Source organism: Morone saxatilis, unplaced genomic scaffold (assembly GCF_004916995.1).
Source record: "Morone saxatilis isolate NCDOM2014 unplaced genomic scaffold, NCSU_SB_2.0 Contig24, whole genome shotgun sequence".
Classification (NCBI taxonomy): Eukaryota; Metazoa; Chordata; class Actinopteri; family Moronidae; genus Morone; species Morone saxatilis.
In genome coordinates, this window is record NW_023339807.1 from 18,560,350 (window position 1) to 18,579,484 (window position 19,135).

General features: G+C 43.5%; 1 protein-coding gene across 3 annotated transcripts in view; it reads right to left on the bottom strand.

Annotated features, from left to right (window-relative positions):
* Positions 1-19,135, bottom strand: part of cadm4 (cell adhesion molecule 4) — a 125,024-nt gene that overhangs the window by 27,902 nt on the left and 77,987 nt on the right. For 2 of the 3 annotated variants that reach the window (XM_035672414.1, XM_035672412.1), the window contains exons 1-2: positions 8,398-10,814; positions 776-922 (exon numbers count right to left, since the gene is read on the bottom strand). In XM_035672414.1, the coding sequence (XP_035528307.1) occupies positions 776-922; positions 8,398-8,494 (244 nt within the window). In that variant the 5' untranslated portion in view covers positions 8,495-10,814. Of the gene's footprint in view, positions 1-775; positions 923-8,397; positions 10,815-19,135 lie in introns of those variants that run through there. The other variant, XM_035672413.1, reaches the window with a different exon arrangement.

Below are 19,135 nucleotides of genomic sequence, written 5' to 3' on the forward strand. Positions count from 1 at the left end.
TTAAGGTATTTGCGCATCACTCCCCAATATCTCTATGTAAACATATCTGCGGGGAGTGATGAGGTCGGAGCCTAGACGCCAAAATCTAAATATACTGTACTGCTTAATAAACATTCCAAACGTGAGTTGGCTGACTGAACTGCATTTATAACTATTGCTACACCACAAAACATAATAAAAAAAATTGCTCCAATTAAGCTACCGCACACAAATTTGAAAGGCAATGTTTAATATCCTTGATCATTGTTCTTTTGCTCAGAGGTTTCCTAGGAGCAGTAGCAGAAAATCTGGCTAAGGTGGCAGCTTTTGCCCTTAATTGGTTAAGAGAAAACATTTTTGTGTGCCTGCCCTGAGGCCTTCAATGAAATCTGTATTTATTATAATATTGGTTACAATGATAATTTGCCATAAAGCCGCCTTTAAAAAAACATGTGATTGCCAAGGCCACGCTCTAATGAGGAGCTGTAATACGCTCTGATCTCATCATAAGGGTTAACAGTGGATTATGCAGAAAGCTTCAAACTATGCTTTTAAAACAGTTAAAGCAGTCACACTGTTAGGGCAGAGAATAACACCATCTCCTAAATTAACTCTGGGGTTATCTGACTTTTTAATGTGGAATCGTTACAAAGGCAAAGTGAGGACATATGCAATAAGAAAAATGTAAAGTGCAAGTGTTGGTGAGTCATTGCTAATGTGTTTAAAAGGCTGGTTTCAAATGTCACTGAGGCCAAACACATAGACACAGATAGATTAAGTCTGTCTGCACACACACCTCGCGTGCCATTGAAAAAGAGGGTCTGTCGGCGGGGATTCTGGATGACCACGATTGATCCATCGTAGTTCTGCAGGCGGCAGGAGATCTGGGCTGTACCTCCCTCCAAGACTGTCACATTTTCCGCCTGCACCGCCTGACAATGGGCTGAGGGAGAGAAAGATGAACGTTAATATAGTGATACAGAAGGTGGGAGGAGGGGGAGAAAAAGAGGGAGAGAAGAGGAGAAGGACAAATAGAAGGAACAGATGCAGAGAAAGAGAGATGTTCAATTTGCACCTCACTTGAGATAGAACCTTTCAGAATAAGGTACTTAAAGCATCCTTCATTTACTCGCTATTCATCATATGGACACAACAAGGGAGAAATTGAGAGGTGGAGTAAAGAAAGGAGGAGGCTGAGTGAATGAGATAAAGAGATTGAGAGTGAGAGAAAGGACAGTGAAGAACTCAACAAGTAAAAGAGGGTCCTTATGAACAATGTGTTCTTATGATTATAATAGGGATAATTATAATTACTGCCATTCATCTTTTTACGTGCACAAACACACACATACAAACAGCCCTATTGCCTCTGGCTAGTTTAACAGAATGCATCAACACACACATTTGAATACATAATGCCTTATTAAATCTCTAAGTGGCAGTCGGTCTTAAACACAACAGCACAAATACACACAAGGACACACATTAACACAGCCATGGCCACATATGGACCAACACACTCACACAAAGGCACATGGGCAGATCACATGCTGGACTGTGGCCCTGCCACCACCTGTGCATATATTAATAGTTTAAACTGCAGACTTATGGTATGAATCTGTAATTGACTCAGTGTGAAAAAGATGGCCAAAGTGCAAAGCAGTGAGATCGTGGTGGCAGCCTCGAATGCTACAGCAACACATTCTTAATGCTATTTTCAGGTGCAAGCTAAACCAATTGATTACACTCCATTATCCCGATGTAATGGTCCTTATTATAGGTATTTGGAAAGTGCTGGGGGGCGATCATGCACCAGCTTTGGCTCTTGTGAATGAAAATGCCCATGGACACAGACACCTGTATAAGTATTTATGTGCGTGCATGTGCCCCTGCGAGTACACACTCACAAATTTGAATGCATACATACACACACACACACACACACACACATATACACAACATATGCATGCATGCAGAGTCACGCGCACATTCACAGAAACTTTTGCATATTATCTTCCAAACAAACTTGTCTGGCCCCTAAACCCAATATTTTTAGACAACGGGGCTGTGAAGCAGCAGGGAGCCTCTTTGATGTTGCTGACAGCCCAAGAGTCAGTAATGAGGAGGTTGATTATGCTCTGATTGGAGCGCCCTCCGTGTTTGCGGGTCAGACTGTTGACACGGCTCAGCTGAGTCACACCTCCCGCTGAGCACAATGGACACCGAGCTCCGCTGTTTGAATCCAAATGATTTATGCGCAATTAGCCATAAGGCTTCAGCCAGGAGTGGGGTGTGATTGCCTTGAAGAGAGTACCAGCTTGCTGTCTTCCCCAAACTAGTATTTACCAATTTGCATCCCCATTTACATTCCCTCTCTCCCTGGCAAAGTGTTTGCCGTGGGGAGGATTTAGAGAAAGAATGACATCAATATCGAAACATGATGATGAAGCAGGCAATAAGGTGTGCTGATAAAGATGGTGGGTTTGTATATATTTCACTACTGGTTCTAGCAGTGTCTCTGAGTTCTGTAAAACACCTTCAGAAGGCAGGAAATGTTGTGAGACAAACAGATGGTGGCTGCCATAGCAGGAGTTGCTGACTTGACTGCTGTGGGCCAAAATAAATGTCTATATCTTCAACCAAGCGTGTCCTAAGTTTTAGTGTGTGTGTGTGTGTGTGTGTGTGTGTGTTTGTGTGAGTGAGTGAGTGTGTGTGTATGAGCTCACATGCACAATAGGTGGGCATGTGCATGGCGTTGACATATTGCAATTAAGCTACTTTGACATCATCTGATCCCGCCAACTTCATCCAAATTTAATTCTCCCCTCGATTTTAATCTCTTTTAATGAAATACTCAAAGCCTACATATTCATCACATCAGGGGAAACACAGAGACACAGTGGATATTGAACTGAAGACAGAAAGAAACCAAGGGGGGATAAAGACAAAGGGGACTCTAATACTCTATGGAACAGAGAAAAAAAATCTTGACAATTACCACTAATTGTAGTCATTATTGCTCCCATTCTCTGCATCAATATTGTGATTCATATCGGGGGCCATCAGGGCCTGCCACCGCCATCCCAATTATTTTTCTAATGGCTGTTATTACTCATCACCGTGGTAACCGGGCTAGGCCGCCATTGTTTTAAACAGTGTTAATTGTAATGGTGCCGCTGTGCATCCTGACAAAGTCAATGTAGCGTCTGTCTGTGATTAGTGACCCATCAGAACCAACAGAGAAAGAGGGCTTCAAGTGGGAGAGTGACTTCAGACAAGAAAGCGGTCAAAAGTTTGCTTCTGGGAGGAGGCCAGAAAAACTAATTAGCTGTCCATTTGTACACCCACTTCTCCTGACAGCTGTCACCCCTTCAAAGGAAATCTGCAGTGGCATAGCAGTAAAGTGCAAAGAAAAGCGACAAAGAAAAATAAAAATAAAAATTTGTTAATCGCTGTTGCGAGTGGAATGGCTGGCATCCGCTGTCGCCTGCTGAGAGATGCCACCCAGAAACACCTGCTGGCTGCTGGTGGGTGATCAATCTGGGCAAAGAGAACAGAGGGATGGGGAGACGGTGGGGGAATGAGGGCTCTAACCAGGAAATGATAGCAGGGAGTTAGGAAGTGATGGTTTGGGTATAATAATGCAGCTGGCAGGGGCTGGACAAAATATATGAGAGATGACGCATATTCTTCTGCTCCCGCTCATAACGCAGCTGGGTACAGCACTTTAGTTTGACTGTAGGTTTTTATAGGCTTCACATCAAGGCCATGAGCCTGTGCTTCTGATCACCAGCATGGTACAGTGCAGAGAGGGAATGAGAAGGAGGGGGAGGGAATCAACATCTGTGACAGTGGTATTAATCTGGCCCCCATTAAAATCTGTGCCCATAATAAAACACTCCACAAGCGTCGAATCATATTAAGAGAAAATGCTAAGAGCAATCGATACCATGGTAGTGCAGTGACGGCTATGATCAACGGATAAATAAAACAGGAGGGGGAACAAAAACAATCACTTCCCTCTCCAGCCAAGCGGGGGCAGTATTTCATAGCAGTGAATTGGTGCTTCTTATCATTTGAAATGCCTCTACCCCTGCTGTCACGGCCCCCAGAAAAAAGGAGCCTTTATTTACTACGGCAATAGAGATCCGAGAAGGGCCATCATTTCAAAATACATAAACAAATAAATAAATAATAGGCGTGCAAATTCATAAGACAAGGCTGTTCAGGGGCCCGTCCTAATGGTCCCGCAATGGGGTTGAGTTATAAGCCGAGGGAGGAAGGGGATAGAGGGACAGAGGGGAGGGGATGAAGGGAGGTGTGGAGAGTTAAAAGAGGGGGATTTGGGAGGCAGCCAGGTGGACTGCTGGCTCACCCATGGTCACGGTAAATTCTAGAAACTGCCTCACTGGTGCAGGGTTAGCCGGCTGAATTACCGCCTCGCTGCGCCTCTCTCCCTCGATTTCACTCTCCCCTTATTTCTCTCTCTCCGTGTCTCTGAGAGTGAAGAGAGGAAAAGATAGGACAAAAAGACAAGCCACACAAGAGATGAGCTGTCTCCATTTGCCCCAAACAAGCCTCAATGTATCCTTGAAGTAGTGCAGTCACTGTCTCCCTATTCATTATCTCTCATTATCTTTCAATTGGAAGTGGGCCAAGAGCTTGTGTTTTCTTTGCATGCTGGCCACAGACTTACAAGGGAATCGATGCAGGAGACTACAATGCACAACCCCTTATGTTATTACTGCTTTAATTAAAACAATAACAGCAGCTCATAGTTTCCACTCTTATGGGGTCGTCCGTTGGCAAGTTCTCCATCTCTTCCCATCTGGATGTACATTTTTCCCGTTATCCCCGGAGTCTGCGATGCGAGCCGGGTTCCACAGCGTGTATGCAAATTGAGTTTGCAATGTTTATGTGTGTGAGTGCGTATGTGTGTATATGTGTACGCATACTTGCTCCAGGTTAATCACAGAGTTTTGCAGTATACTGACTCTATGAAATAGCTGACTTTGAGGTTCTTCTCCTCCATACCTCCCTCTACAGACCCACCACCCCACCACCACCACCACCCCCCCTTTCTTTTCCCAGTCTAAAATTATCACTCCATCTCTCTCAGGGAGCCAGAATTCTGCCAATCAAATCCAGTGCAAAGAAAAAAGATGCTCCCTCTATAAATAATACATAATCCTTTACAAATCTCGCTCTCGTCTCTCTCATTACCTTCATTCTGTCGTTTTCTCCTGTCCTCCTTTTCTTCCCTCTCCTCCACTCAGCCTTTCTTCTCATTTTTGGAGCGACCCCCCCCACTTCCACTTAGTCCACATCTCATAATTCTCTCCTCCCGCTGCCTTCATGTCTAATCTAATTCTCGCCATCTCTTTCTTTCTCCTTTTATTTAAACCCTCAGTCAGTCTCTCCATCCCTCTCCTCCCCACCTTCTGCCTGATCTAATCCTTGATTCCTCCTGCCTTCCACCAGTACCTTTCTTCCTGTCTTCTTCTTCCTTCTCTTCTCCCTTATCTTTTATTGCATCGTTCCTCATTCATCTTCCTCGTCAGCACTGTCCTAAAAACCCCCCCTCTTCTCTTTTTGGGCCTCAGGAGAATTGTTGCAACTCTTTCTTTCTCACTCCCGTTAGCTGCTGTCTCTTCACTCCTTCTTTTTCCTCCTTCATGTAGATAAACCCCCCCCCATTCAATAGTTTCCTTCCAAGCTGCAATAGGCTTTTATTCCTCTTGCAATCTCTCTCTCTCATTCTTTCTCTTTTTGTGACTCAGTGGGAATCTTTTCCTGCCTCTCTGCTGGTTCCATCTCCACACTCTCCTTCGCTAAATGTGATTTGTTCTGCAGCTCAAGTCTGCGGCATAATCGCGCTGTTTTTATAGTGTGCCGGGAGAGCGGAAGAGAGGGAGCAAAGGAAAGACAGAAAAAAGTGAGAGCATGGAATGGGACAAGAGGACAAAACAAATGAATAGAGTGGGAGACTGAATATCGCAGTTTTTCCTCCCTCTTTCATCTTCTCTACATTCGCTTCTTTTAATTGCCAGTCGTACAGCTCGGCTCTCTCTCTACTTTTCTGTCCTTCTCGTCTTTCTTAATCTCTCTCTCTCTCTCTCTCTCTTTGGCAGGAACTTCAGACCCTCTCTCATCCGACTCTCTCTCATCACCCACTGGTATTTTGTGAGGACTGCACTGCTAATCAGCAAAATCGGCATAAAATTGTCTCTGTTCACTCTTGACCTATCATTAGAAACATTTACTTTTCATTATATATTTCTTGTCTGTTTTTAACTCCGACTCTCCTCCCCAGTCACACTTCCCCCATCCTCAGAATTGAAATCTGTTGTCTTCTTCCTCTCATCACCTCCACCCTTCTTTTTCCTTTTACCTCCTCCCATCCTCCCCTCTCCCCTCCCCGCATCTCTCCTTTTGACCTTCGCATCTTTATGTCTCTCCAGCCCTTTGGTGTATTTCAATCACCTCGTCCCTCTCTTGCCCCATTCCCTCTTCCTCTCTCTCCTGCTGCATTGCATCTCCCCGAGCGCTCTCCTCTCCTCTTGTCCACCCATCCCATTACTCTCTCTGCTCTCTCATTCACCTCTTCTTACCCTTCACAAACCACCATCTCCCTCTCTTTCCTTTCTCCTCTCTTTCTGACAGTTAAAGCTGGTTAGCTCTATCTACTGTGCAGAGTTTTATGGCCTGAGTCTGTCACAGCCCCAACAACCCCGCGACAATGGCCAGCACACACAACCCAACAGCGGCTTAAAGGAAATTTACAGGGCTATTACGCGACGGCTACCACACTGGAGATTCACCACAGCCAAAAGCACTGGTCTTAACACCCCTTCAAAATCCACCCCATGGCTGCCTTCCCTTTGGTGTGTAACTGTGGTGGGTGATGCTGATGAATGTGTATGCGGGAGAGAGGAAATGTACGGGTCTAAAAGCAAGAGTGTGCTTGTGTGAAATGGTGTATGAGAGAGTATGTGTGTGCACATTCAAGGCCCAACACAAAACTGCCCTACTGGCATGAATTGCACAACCACACCAACTGCCAAGACCCAAACTCCTCCTTTTTCTGTATCCCTCACTCCCCTATTGTCACCCCTGCCCAGTATCCCTCTCAACATACCACAAAACACAATGTCCTTCTGTTGATCTAATATGCAAAAAAAAAAACAGCCCTGAAGTGAGATTTTGGTTGGCAGAGTGGAGAAGGTACTGTGCACAGCAGCACAACACTTGTTTACGAAGGAGCAGCAGGGAAAGAACATCTCACTGTATTAAATGCATAATAATGATGACAGGAGGTATTAATAGCACCTAGCAAGGCTGCCACTGATCCCACTCCACTTCATATACTGTTTTTTATCACCATCTTTGCCTCGTGTTCAATCACTCTTACGACTCTTGGCTTCAAATCTCGACCTCATGCAGCTCTTCTTTTTTTTGAGGCCTTGTCTCGTGTTTTATCTTTGTACCCCTCCCCTGCATCTCTGTCTTTCTTGCACACACACACACACACAGACTGTGTTGTTCTCCGTCTCTGTCTCGCTATTTCTCCTTTTATGCCTGTGCTGCTTCCTCACATACAGTACTCATTTCTATTTGGCCTGGTCCTTATGTCAGTCTGTTTCTTTCTCTCAATATATACTGGCCTCTTGTACTGCACCCCCTTCCCCCTATTCTCTTTCTATTCGACAACCTCTTGATTTGGCTCACCATATCTCTTCCACTCTGGGATCCAACTTTCTTTTATTAGGTTCTTCAGAGGGAAGCTGAGAAAAAGGCTTCAGCCCGTCTTATATTTCTTTCTTTCTTTCTGTTTTCATTTGTGACCGTTTCCCTTTAAGTCTTTTGGTCCATCCGTCCACTCTCTCTCTTCCAGTCTCTCATTCCTCCATACTTTCACCTCCTGGGCATGCTCCTGTCTTCACATTCTCTCTAGTCTTAATCTTAATTACCAATTCTAACTTAATTACCAGCATTTTGAACAATTCATCTGAAGTTCTTTTTTCATGATTCCATCGCAAGCTATTCCTCCCTTGGCCATGTGCTGGGTGCTGCACTGAAACTCATTCTGTATCAATTTACACCAATTAGTATCATATTCACTATTGTGTTCTCTTTTTTGTATAACGCAGGCATTAAATTGCATCATTTAGAGGTAGCCTAGATCTGCAGGGAGTTTAAATTAAAAGAACAAGGAGCTTGAGTTTACGTTAAATTGCCACATCCTGACTATAATATGAAATGAGTGTGTACATGTAAACTTTATGTGCTTGTTTCCCTGACTTATTTGGTGTCTAATAACACCTGAGTTTCCCTCTAGAAAAGTCATGTCTCATTTTATCTGTGTGTGTGTGCCTGCGTGTGTGTAGACACGTGAGTGTTCATGCGTGCATGACTTACGAGTGATACAGAGCAGGACCAGGACCAGGCTGCGCAGGACCAGAGAGAAGGGGGCAGGGAGGAGGCGGCAGAGGACAGAGCTCCGAACAGGCCTCATTGTGTATTGAGGAGCTGTGTGTGTATATGTGTGAATGTGTGTGCGTGTGGATGTGTACGTTTGATCAATGGCTCCTCTGTGACCCTGTCTGCACTGCTACAGACAAACTAGTGCACACACACACACACACACACTCACACTCACACAACTGCAATGCTGCAGACACGTGCACACACTAACTCCCCAGCTTTACTTCAGTGCAATCAGACAGAAGTTGTTGTTTGAGGACAACATTTAAAGAAAGGACTCTTATGTGCTACACTGTATCACAACACATGCAAAGAAACTGCTTAATTGCTAAGTCACATAGAACTGAATTGTGTCCCGGGCTTGCACGCAATACACAGAAGTTTGGCCAGAGCTCAGGGCGCTAACAGAGCTAGCGATTTATACACAATATCACAATGCACACAGAGATGAGCTTAGGGCAACAAAAAGTTCCACTGTTGACTTTAGCACCTTGTGTTGCTTAGAAAGAACTTACGACATGCGTCTTAAATCCATACAGTACAGAAGCTTTGCTGCTACAAAGCAGTACAGGAGCTCAGTCCCATCTAAGCAAACCAACAACAAAGCAAACACTTCTAGGCTAGCTATTTTCTGCTACAGTGCTCTGAGCCTCATGAGACCAAAGCCCAAGACTCTCAGATCAATAAACCAGAAAAACCAATACCAAAAGTGACCAAAGCAAACCTGCAATACTGTGTTCTTTACCAGTAAGAGTATTTCCTAATGGCAGCTATGCAATTAACCAAACAAGGGACAACTTAATTAGCACCTCATCGACTGTACACTGCACTGTCAAACTCAGAGCTAAGCTAGTTCTGAGCACCAGGCGCCTTAACAATCAGCCACACAATTAACCACAACAACAGACTGCTTGTCTCTTGCAGGTCAAACCGCACTGCTCCAAGGAACAGAAAACATCAATAAAACTATATTTCATTCAGATACAGGCAGAGAGACTGTCTTCCAAAGCAAGTTAAGTTTATCTCTACTGATGTTGACTGAATGCAAACTTTTGAAATAGAGCTACCTACATTTCCATGCCCTCGAGGACAGCGAAATCTAGGGCAACAATGCTCATGAACAGATTGTATTTTAATGAGTCAAACAAGGTTTCCTGCACTTCTCACCCGACAAATCAGCAGACAGAAGTCAATGTTCCTTTGAGCTATAACCGAACCGACCAGGCCTCTGGGGAGATGGAGACACTATCTTGCAACTCATCTGGAGATAGCTAAGGTTAAATAAAATCCATTGAGCTTGAGTGCCGCTCTATAAAGACAGAGAGTGGAAGTGCTTGCCCTGTGTAGAATAACCAACTTGCAGGAGACTGAGCAAACTGCAGCCAGACGCTTTAGTTTCAGATATTACAGTTTTTGGTCTACTATTTTACCCAAGAGACTTGCACATTATTCTCACAAGGTATCTATTATTCGCTTGAATGCTAGAACTCTTTTGATACGCTATCATGTATACACTGTAGCGTAAATGGACAGTGATTTTACGTGGTAATTTTAGACTCCTCAGAATAATCACAGGCTATCAAGACAGTATAATCGTGCAGTATCGACCTGCCTAAGTCTTCCTTTCCAACATGCTCCACTGGGTGCAGTCAGTGCCTGGGTGCCCACCAGATACACACTCACTCATACACACTGATCTGAAAGCCTGCTGTGTTTAAAGCCCGGACAGAGTTCCGCTGATTGTCAGGACCTAATGCATCGTCAGTCTCTGGGAGTGTGTAGCTCTCGCGTGTTTGTATGTGTAAGTATGTGTGTTTGCAGTGCAGACACAAAGCGTGACGAGCCGCACCACACACCTCACTGAGCACTATCTGATGGAGTAAAGTGCGGGTGTCATCCTTAGATTACTACACACTGCCCACTCTCTCTCACTCTCTGTGCCACTGCAAACACAATGAGCTCTAACGGCGATGGCCCTGACACTTCTGGCAAAGCCGAAAGCGGATCATCGCCAATCTTCCCTACGGTGCTGACTTCACCGGTCAACTGGCTGACGCTGAGAAAATTACTCAGTGTTGGTGTGCACCAACAGCGCTGGTCTGGCAGGTCTGGGGCCTGGCAGCAGTCAGACAGTGACAAAGTCTATTCACTTGTTCAAATTGATCTCCTCAAATTGTGTTTAGTTTATCCGTTCTGCCTGCTTTCTCTCCCCTCTTCCTTCAATCCTCCAGTCAATCCGTAGAAGCTAGTTAGTTCCTGCACATGTGTCCTCCTTTCGCTTCACTTTTTTCCTGTTGGTCTATGAAAATTGCTATAATCCCAATGTAGTATCGTTGTTGATCACCAACCATCTGTCTATCCGTTTTCTGTCTTCCACTTGTTTATATAACCCTGGCCACCCTCCCCTTGCTTAGAATGTGTGTGTGTGTCAGTGTGGGATCAGTGTCTGCATATTTTGCATACTATTTTGTGAAGGTTAGAGATGAGTGTGTGTGGATAGAAGCAGTGACAATGGTTGTCTTTCAGGTCAACAAACAGTGGCGGTGTGTGTGTCTGAATGTGCTTGTCTGTCCAGTGTTGACTGAAGCAGAGTGTACATTTGGCTGTCTGTTGGTCCTTTCACTATCTACTACCCATTAATTTATCCATGCAGGCACACACAGAGGCATCATAGTGCCTCTTTATGTTAAATGGCCGTTTTTATGGCTGCAGGGACGCGCACGGCTGTCTGCTGACAAGAACTATGTACATGTTTGTGTGTGGTCTTTGTAATTTGAAGCGGATGTGAACAAAGCAGAAATGAACGTGACTATGACTGTGTTATGAGTTATGCTGATGTGAAGCTGGCTCAATAAAAAGGTATCACAGAAATCATTGCTAACAGCTAGTCCAACCTGTCAGTATATTTTGCATCAACACACCGTGCATTATGCAGTTCCTCTGTTCATGCTCATTGCCACATGTACTATCATTACTGCTATTAGCAATAAAACTGGCAATACAAAGCCAGTGGTGGAAGCTAACTACATTAGACTCTGCGTCTATGACTTTCATTGTCCTGTAAAATGCAAAAGGCAGCACAGTTTTGCTATTATAATAGCACCTCTACTTGTTCTTAATCAACTGATCATAAACTATGAGTTCTAATCTGCCACAAGCTGTATTTACAAACATCTTTATGCATTCAATTTGAATCATGCTGTTCCCTATTATCAAGTCAAATAAAGTTACATTTATTTATCAAGTGCTTTTAACAAAATAGGGTCATCACAAAGTGTTTTATAGAGCAACAAAGGACATAATTACAGACAAAAAGAAGAACACATTGCAAACATTGCACTACTGGTGAGTGTGTGTATTTGTGTCTACAAAGTCCCTGTGTGGCAACCCCCTGATGGGTGTATTTGTTTTTGTCGCAGTGTGTGCCGAAGGAAGGGGGGTATTGGCAAATTGTGTCCCCTATCCCCCCTTCCTCTTTTTTCCTCTTCTCTCATATCCTCTCTCTTTCTCTCTCTCTCATTCCTCATCTTTCTCTTCTCCTCTCTCTCTCTCTTCTCTCTCCTCTCTCTCTCTCTCTCTCTCTCTCATCCAAATCAAATTTTTAATGGGCTTCATTGGTGCCACCGTGGAATAAGTGTTGCCAAAGCACTTAAGGGGCTTAAGTCAGCGGCGTGCTGAAAATATTAAGCACTCAAACAGCCTTACAAGGATCCCTGCCTGCTTAAGTATGCCGAGGAGGTCGTGCCAGCATTTAATACCAATGGTATTAAAGCGCTCCGACAAGGGAGAGGAACAGAAATATAGATATATACAGTATGTACCACATCTGGGAATAGATGGAGAGATGGGGCTGGTGGGAAGAATGAAAAGAGGTGATGGAGGCATGAGGTGGGAGACAAGGGAGAGGCAAAAGGGATGGAGGGATTAAAAAGGGGGCGAGCAGTAGTGAGGTGAGGAAAAGAGTGAAGCTAAAGAGAAAGGACAAAAGATAGAAGGAAACTGGAAATAAGTGGTGAGACAGTCAGAGAGAGGCACAGAAGGAGAGAAGGGAAGAGGAAATAAAAAACAAGCAGTACAGAAGAGAAGAGATGCGAGGGAATCGGGCCAAGGTGTGGGAGGTAAGGGTTGATGGGATAGCTGTGAACCAGCAGCAGAGGGCTAATGCAGAGATTCTATCGGGGGGCTTATCCGAGATTAAATTTCTCTTTGTCCTTAAGGCGCTTCTTGGGTAAGCGGAAGTGTCGAATTTATTTCTTATGTCTCCCTTGTGGTTGTGCAGGCGAGTGGGTTGGGAGAATGTGTGTGTATGTATGTGTATGTGTATGTGAGCGTGTTGTGGGGGGTACATGTACTATATGTCTGTGTAGGCGTGAATCTTGAGGGTTTATTAACTGGCAAAGTGTGAAGGAGGACATGTGTTCCTGAAAGGTAAAGATAAATCAAGTGAACATTATTTTAGCATAATTGAACCACCAAGTATTAGTGTGGTTACATTAATTTAGGCATTTGAACTCATACATATAGATATTCATGAATACAGATTGTGTCTATTCTGAATGCAATTCAAATGTTATTTTCAAGTTTGCCTTTTTTTGATAAGTTTTCAAGTTTGTTTTATGATGCTGCCACAAAGTCCCAGACTACTAGAAAGTTTAATCACTCACAGGAAAGTATTATCTGAACAGGCCTGATTGTGAATTTTCCTCGGTTTTGCTCCTGTGTAAACAAAATGCACAATACTACTAAGATACTGCAAACCATTCCATTCCTTATACATTATCTTTTACAAGGAAAAACAATCAGAAATACCCAATTATTGGGCATTTTTCTTAGAAAAACAATGATTTTGACCCAGGTCTGAGTACATTCTCCAGGTGCTGCTCAGCCCCTCCATGACCCTCTGCTCTCCTTCTCCTCCATCTTTTTGATTTCTTCTTTGTCTGGCTGACTTAGTGTTAATAGCTAGCCTACAGCCATGTGCTAGCTAATCCAACTGGGTTTGCTCTGAACTCTCTAATTAGAAAAGTCACAGCTCCTCAATCTATGGACACTATCAGTGACTGCATTTTCTGGAGGCAAGGCTCAGGCTACTTCCTGCTCACCTCACGCTCCTGGGCAAAGGGATCAATACAGCCTGATCATTTGGGTACATTTCGAGTGGCACCACCTGTCTTTCTTCACACAAGTTAGGATTACAAAGTTTTGATTTTCTTTATTTTTCGCAGTCTGTTGATAGTGGAGCCTGGCAAATAAATAAAAGTCAATATGGCTCACATCATGCAGGCTAACAAGAATACAAAACAGATATTAGGATTTGAATCACTGCCTGTCTGAAATTACATGGTTTGGATGTGAATGCATGAGCAGGCTGTGTGTTTTTTCATATATCCCCACTTTGCCTCACATTTCCCTGTGTATCTACTCTAAACTAGGAGATTAAACTCACTTTCTGGCAGACAGCAGACTTGGCCCTGTCTTTTCACTGGTTTTACATGGTGGAAGGAAAGACAAAAAGGCACTGTGGTAGCCATTGTAAAAATCCTATTATTAGTCTCATCCCATTATGCATTTACCATGCATCAACCGTGCATTAAAGGAGACAATTTTAGCTTATTCTTTTCGAGCCTGGCAAAGAACTGAGCATGCATTTTCGAACAAAACACTCTCAAGTGACAGCCTGCAAGAACTGAAGATGGAGAACGCTATTGATGGCTGCTGCTACTGTAGTTGAATAAGCCAGTTGAAGCTCATTACTTCAGTAGAAATGCTCTTCTTTTTTAAATTCACTGTGTTGAAGTCACTTAATCAGATAGACCAGTTAACAAACACAGGACATAACCTTTCTCACATGCATGTGGTTTCACCCTGAAGACCCTCAAGATCTTATTACAAGTAAGAAAATGCCTCTCGGGTCAAACACTGAGTCCTGCAAATTGCTCACACAAAGATTATGTCTGACAGCTTACCGATTTGGTACAAATATGCTTCTTTCTATCTAAGCTTAGTATCAGATTTATATTCTTTGGGTATATTTTGGTACCACAGAGGACTAACATCATTAAATACAGCAACTAGTATCCAAACATGAATTATTATATTGAACACATCTGAAAACTCTTAACAGCAAATGCAAATGTTCGCACTAAACATACCTGAAAAACACTCACTGTTTCACTGACAATGCATTTCTTTTGTTTTCCCTACAATGTCCATTTAAGGCAACTGAAGAATAATTACTGATTACTGTTGTTACTGTTACTGTGTTAATGGTCAAGGATGCAACTCCTTAAAAAAACCCACAATCCTTACCTAACCTTAAAAAGAACACTTTAGTAGCCTAAATGAATAACATAACAATTTTACAACACACAAACCCTAATCTCAGTCAACGTCCTGTGCTTTGAACGGCAAACTATCTATCCTAACCTACTCCTTGTGACTTCTGTGCTATATAACAAAGTCAAACTTTCTTAACTTGAAAAAGCCTTGCCAGTAAACCTAATTCCGGCAGCAATTACTTTCCCTACAAAACGTAATTGGCAGAGCAAATTAGTATATGTATTTTGTAGGAGACAAGGTTGCAGTGTGAATGACTGAGGAGGCCCAGACAGGAGCTCTGAAATGCCAGGAATTATACAGCGTATGACATTTTGGGGAGAGCGCCTTTAGATTGAACAGGAAAAAAACACAGGTACAGCTGCAAACAGTTAAAACAGCAATCATACAGGTTACGTGTGGATAACTTCTGAAACACTATCAGTCAAGGAAGATGCACTGGGATTTGAGGGCAGCTGCAGATTGTCTCATTTGCTTAGATAACTTGGAGAACTGCAGGATATAAGGTGTTAACATGTATAGGCCAGCAAGGCTGGAAGCATTTTAATGCAGACATGCCACTTAAATGTGCTCTTGGACCTTGCTGTTTTCATACATGCATTAATAGAAAGATACACAGTTTAAGTATGAGAAGGCATTACAGGCATATTTTATGCATAACCATGCAAGGCCCCCCCGTTGGGATGCAACAGAATGCTAAGCTCAGTCATCCCTTATTCAGTAAGATAAATGAAAACAGTGTTACCTGCCAAGTTGAGAACGTACTGTCGGAGCTTCCTAACGAGTGCTTCTGTGTGCGCTGTGAGCCACATGCTACACAGCTACCTGCTGGGAGTAACACTCATTATCCATGTGGCATCATACCTCCCAGTGACAGGCTGCAACTCTCTGCTCACTGTTTTCTCTGCTGCAGTGCATGTGTCAGCCTCTCTTTTTTGTGTTCCCGGTGCATGTGCAAACATTTGCGTGTTACACGTGGGAAATTCTCCTTTGTTCCCAGATGTGTGTATGTGTTACAGAGAGGCTGTCACCGTGGCCCTATGTGCCTAAGCAGATTACTATCTTGCTCTTTACTTTTCAGGTACGTGTGCGATGTGCTATTGATGTGCATATCAACTTGTCAAGACCGCGGCGTATGATGTTTTATTTTTGTGTGCTCTGCACGAGGATGGTTTGTATGTTTCAGTGTGTATGGGGACTGGACCAGGTTAGCTGTGTGCTGTCGTGGCGTATAGTGTGGGTGATTAGAATTGAGCAGCTATGTGCCACCTCGCCGGGGGGGACCCTGCAAACCGCCTTGCCCCCATTCTGCCAATTCACAAATGCCTAACAAAGGGATAATTTCCCCCTCGCATGATATAATCTTTCCTTTCACCCAATGTCTCAATGGAACCCTTTATGGCTTTTTATCACATCTCTCTTTCCCCTCCCTCCCTCGTTCTTTTTCTTTCTTTCTGTCTGTTGCTTTCCCGACCCCTCCCATCTTGTCTGTCTCTTCCTCTCTCTCCCTGCTTGCCCTCTCTGTCGCCATTGCTTTTTTCCGATCCTTTACTTGCTCTACTCTTCTCTCACTCTGACCTTACAGAGGGTCTTTGCACTGAAGTCACTCTTGTTACTCTTTCTCCCTTTCTCTCCCTCTCTTTCTTTCTCTCTCTCTCTCTGGAGGAAAATCACACACTCATCAGTTTGCCGGCTCTGTTCCTGACGAGCAGGCTCGCAAGGAGAATATTAACGAAGCTCCTCAGCCAATTAACACCTAAAGCACATAACAACCTTTTATGCCAGCAGACACGCTCGTGTGCGTGCACACTCACGCACACGCAACTGCACACAAACACTTGCAGGAAACTGCACAGATTGGTTGCTACACACAGTTCAACCTAAACACACATACACGCAGAGAGGTTCACATAAACAGAAACACACACAAGCCTCAAAGCAAGGATACGCTATCAAACACATACGCACGTGCTTGCACATACACACTAATTGATTGTGCTGATGAGTGTGGGTGTAGAAGGAGGGGGACATTTATAGGAGCAAGGGGAAGTAATGTAGAGCGAAAGGAGATGCAAACAAAGTGATGAGCAGCAGTGAGGCGGAGAGGGGGAAGGAGGGAGAGGAGAGGAGAGAGGGAGTGTGGGAAGGAAAGATTGTGAGCGAGGAGAAGGACAGATTTATGGAGTGTGAAGAAAGGCATAAAGAAAAGGGGAAAATCAGTGATAGAAGGTTAACGTGGCTTGGCTGCTCCTGACATGGTTCATGCTAATTTGAGGGGTTTAATAGTGGGTGGGTCTACACACACGCACGCACACGCACGCACCCACACTAACACACACTGGACATTGACATACACATAGTCGTCTCAGGACAACACAATGCATAAAACATGGTGGTAGAAAGGGCATTAGCAATGAACCTTTGCACACGCACACACACATTTCTGGACACATGTGGGGCAGTATCCTCGTATGCATAAAACATGGCGAGAGACAGCAGGAGCAGGGGGCGTAAGGGAGATAGGGAGAACAAGTGCGAACGGACAAAAAGTGTATGGTAATGACCCGGATAACGAAAGGCGGCTGCAAGGGGTAGAGAGTCAGAGAGGGACAAGTGTGAATGTGATAAAGTAATGGTGAGGAGGGAGAGAGAGAAACTTTCCTCACGGCCTGCTGCTTTTGGATTGAACAGCGTGCAAATGAAAAATGGAGATGAAATAATTAGACAGGCTGACTAGAAGCGCTCATCTAAATATGTAAATGCACTTAATTTTACTTTGATTTGCTCCACTGCTTCCCTATCACTCCCCCACTTCTATCTCTCCCACTTTCTTCCTTCCATTCTTTCCCTCTCATCTGTTCCCATTCCACTCTCTCTTCATGTTTTTCATCTTTTTCCCCCCTTCTCTCTGTCCTTCTTTCTACTCTGTTTTCTCTCCCTGCATATTAAAGCTAGACTATGTTAATACACTGTAGGTACGTCAGTTCAATTATTCACTGTGTTATGGAGCGAAAGAGAATGGGTGTTTAGTTAGTTCATTCACACCTGCCTCACTGTGTGCTGAGGTGTGCAACTCTCTGCATGGTTGCACGGACAGCATCATGCATGTGTACACGTTGGTGGTAAAGTACAGTTTTAGATTCGTTCAAGTCCATCTTAATACATTACGTACCATTCCTCCTGTCCATACTGACCATAAAGCAATCCCTTTGTTAGTATGACTACAAATCAGCTGAAGCTAAAATGTGTCTGTGTTGGCCAAATCAAGTGAATATCTCGCAACGTTAGTGTTTTTAGTACTACTTTAGTAATAGTTCCTCTTTATTGGTTACCTGGACGTTTCCTTGCTGAGTTGTGGCGGACGGTTCCACGCTTGTGGGAAACTTTGGACCTAAACCTTAAAGCACACATGCTTGGACTAAGATTCCCTTGATTTGGTTAACTTGGACTGTTTTCTGTCCATGCTGGACCAACCAGCCAACTGTACAGATGTTAGCTGTAAGCTAGATAGAAGCTAGCCTCTCAGCCTCTGACTGATCTCACAGTCTCACCAGGAACTCCAGTTCTTTCTGGTATTTCCCTCCAGTCTGTCTCCTTTCATAAAGCTGTTTCATAAAGCTTGGGGATAAACACAAATCTTTTGCTCAAGCTATAACATTTTCAAGTTGCGTGGACTTGTCTTCGCCTCAGTTTACCCTTCCACAAGCAAATCTGTGGCTATATATTGTGCCCACTCGCGCCCTTCTATTGTCCTTATATGCAAACACACTACTGTCTCACATTCTGTCTGTATAAATCTTAAAGCGGAGGATTTTTTACAGGGATTAAATACGCTTTCAACATACAGAACATACAGTATGGCATGTGAGTATCATATTAAGACTTGATAAAAATCTTAACCTGTTCTATTTTTACACGTGTGTATACTGGAGATCATTTTTTGTTATTCATACCAAAAGATTGCTCTTGTAATCCAACAGTAAGAAGATAAGGCACAAGGCATTTTATTTATCTTGTTTTCAACAATTCTCTTGGACCTGCCCATGTAGTTCACAACTCTATTTTTAAGTCCAATAATTATGGTAACAGTTCACAGATCCTGTTCTAATTAAATACATTGTGCATAAACTCTAAACATGACTGGTTTATGCACCTTGTAAACAAAACTAGCTGCAAAGCACTGTGAAATTAAAATCTCCCGTCCTCTCATATTTTTCAAGAATTTTAATAATTGCTTTTTTAAGTGTATGTTGACTGAACAACATGTTATTAAATTAGATTGTGCATTTTCATCGTCACTTTTATTTGCAAGAGTTTCTCTTGAAACAGAGATCTC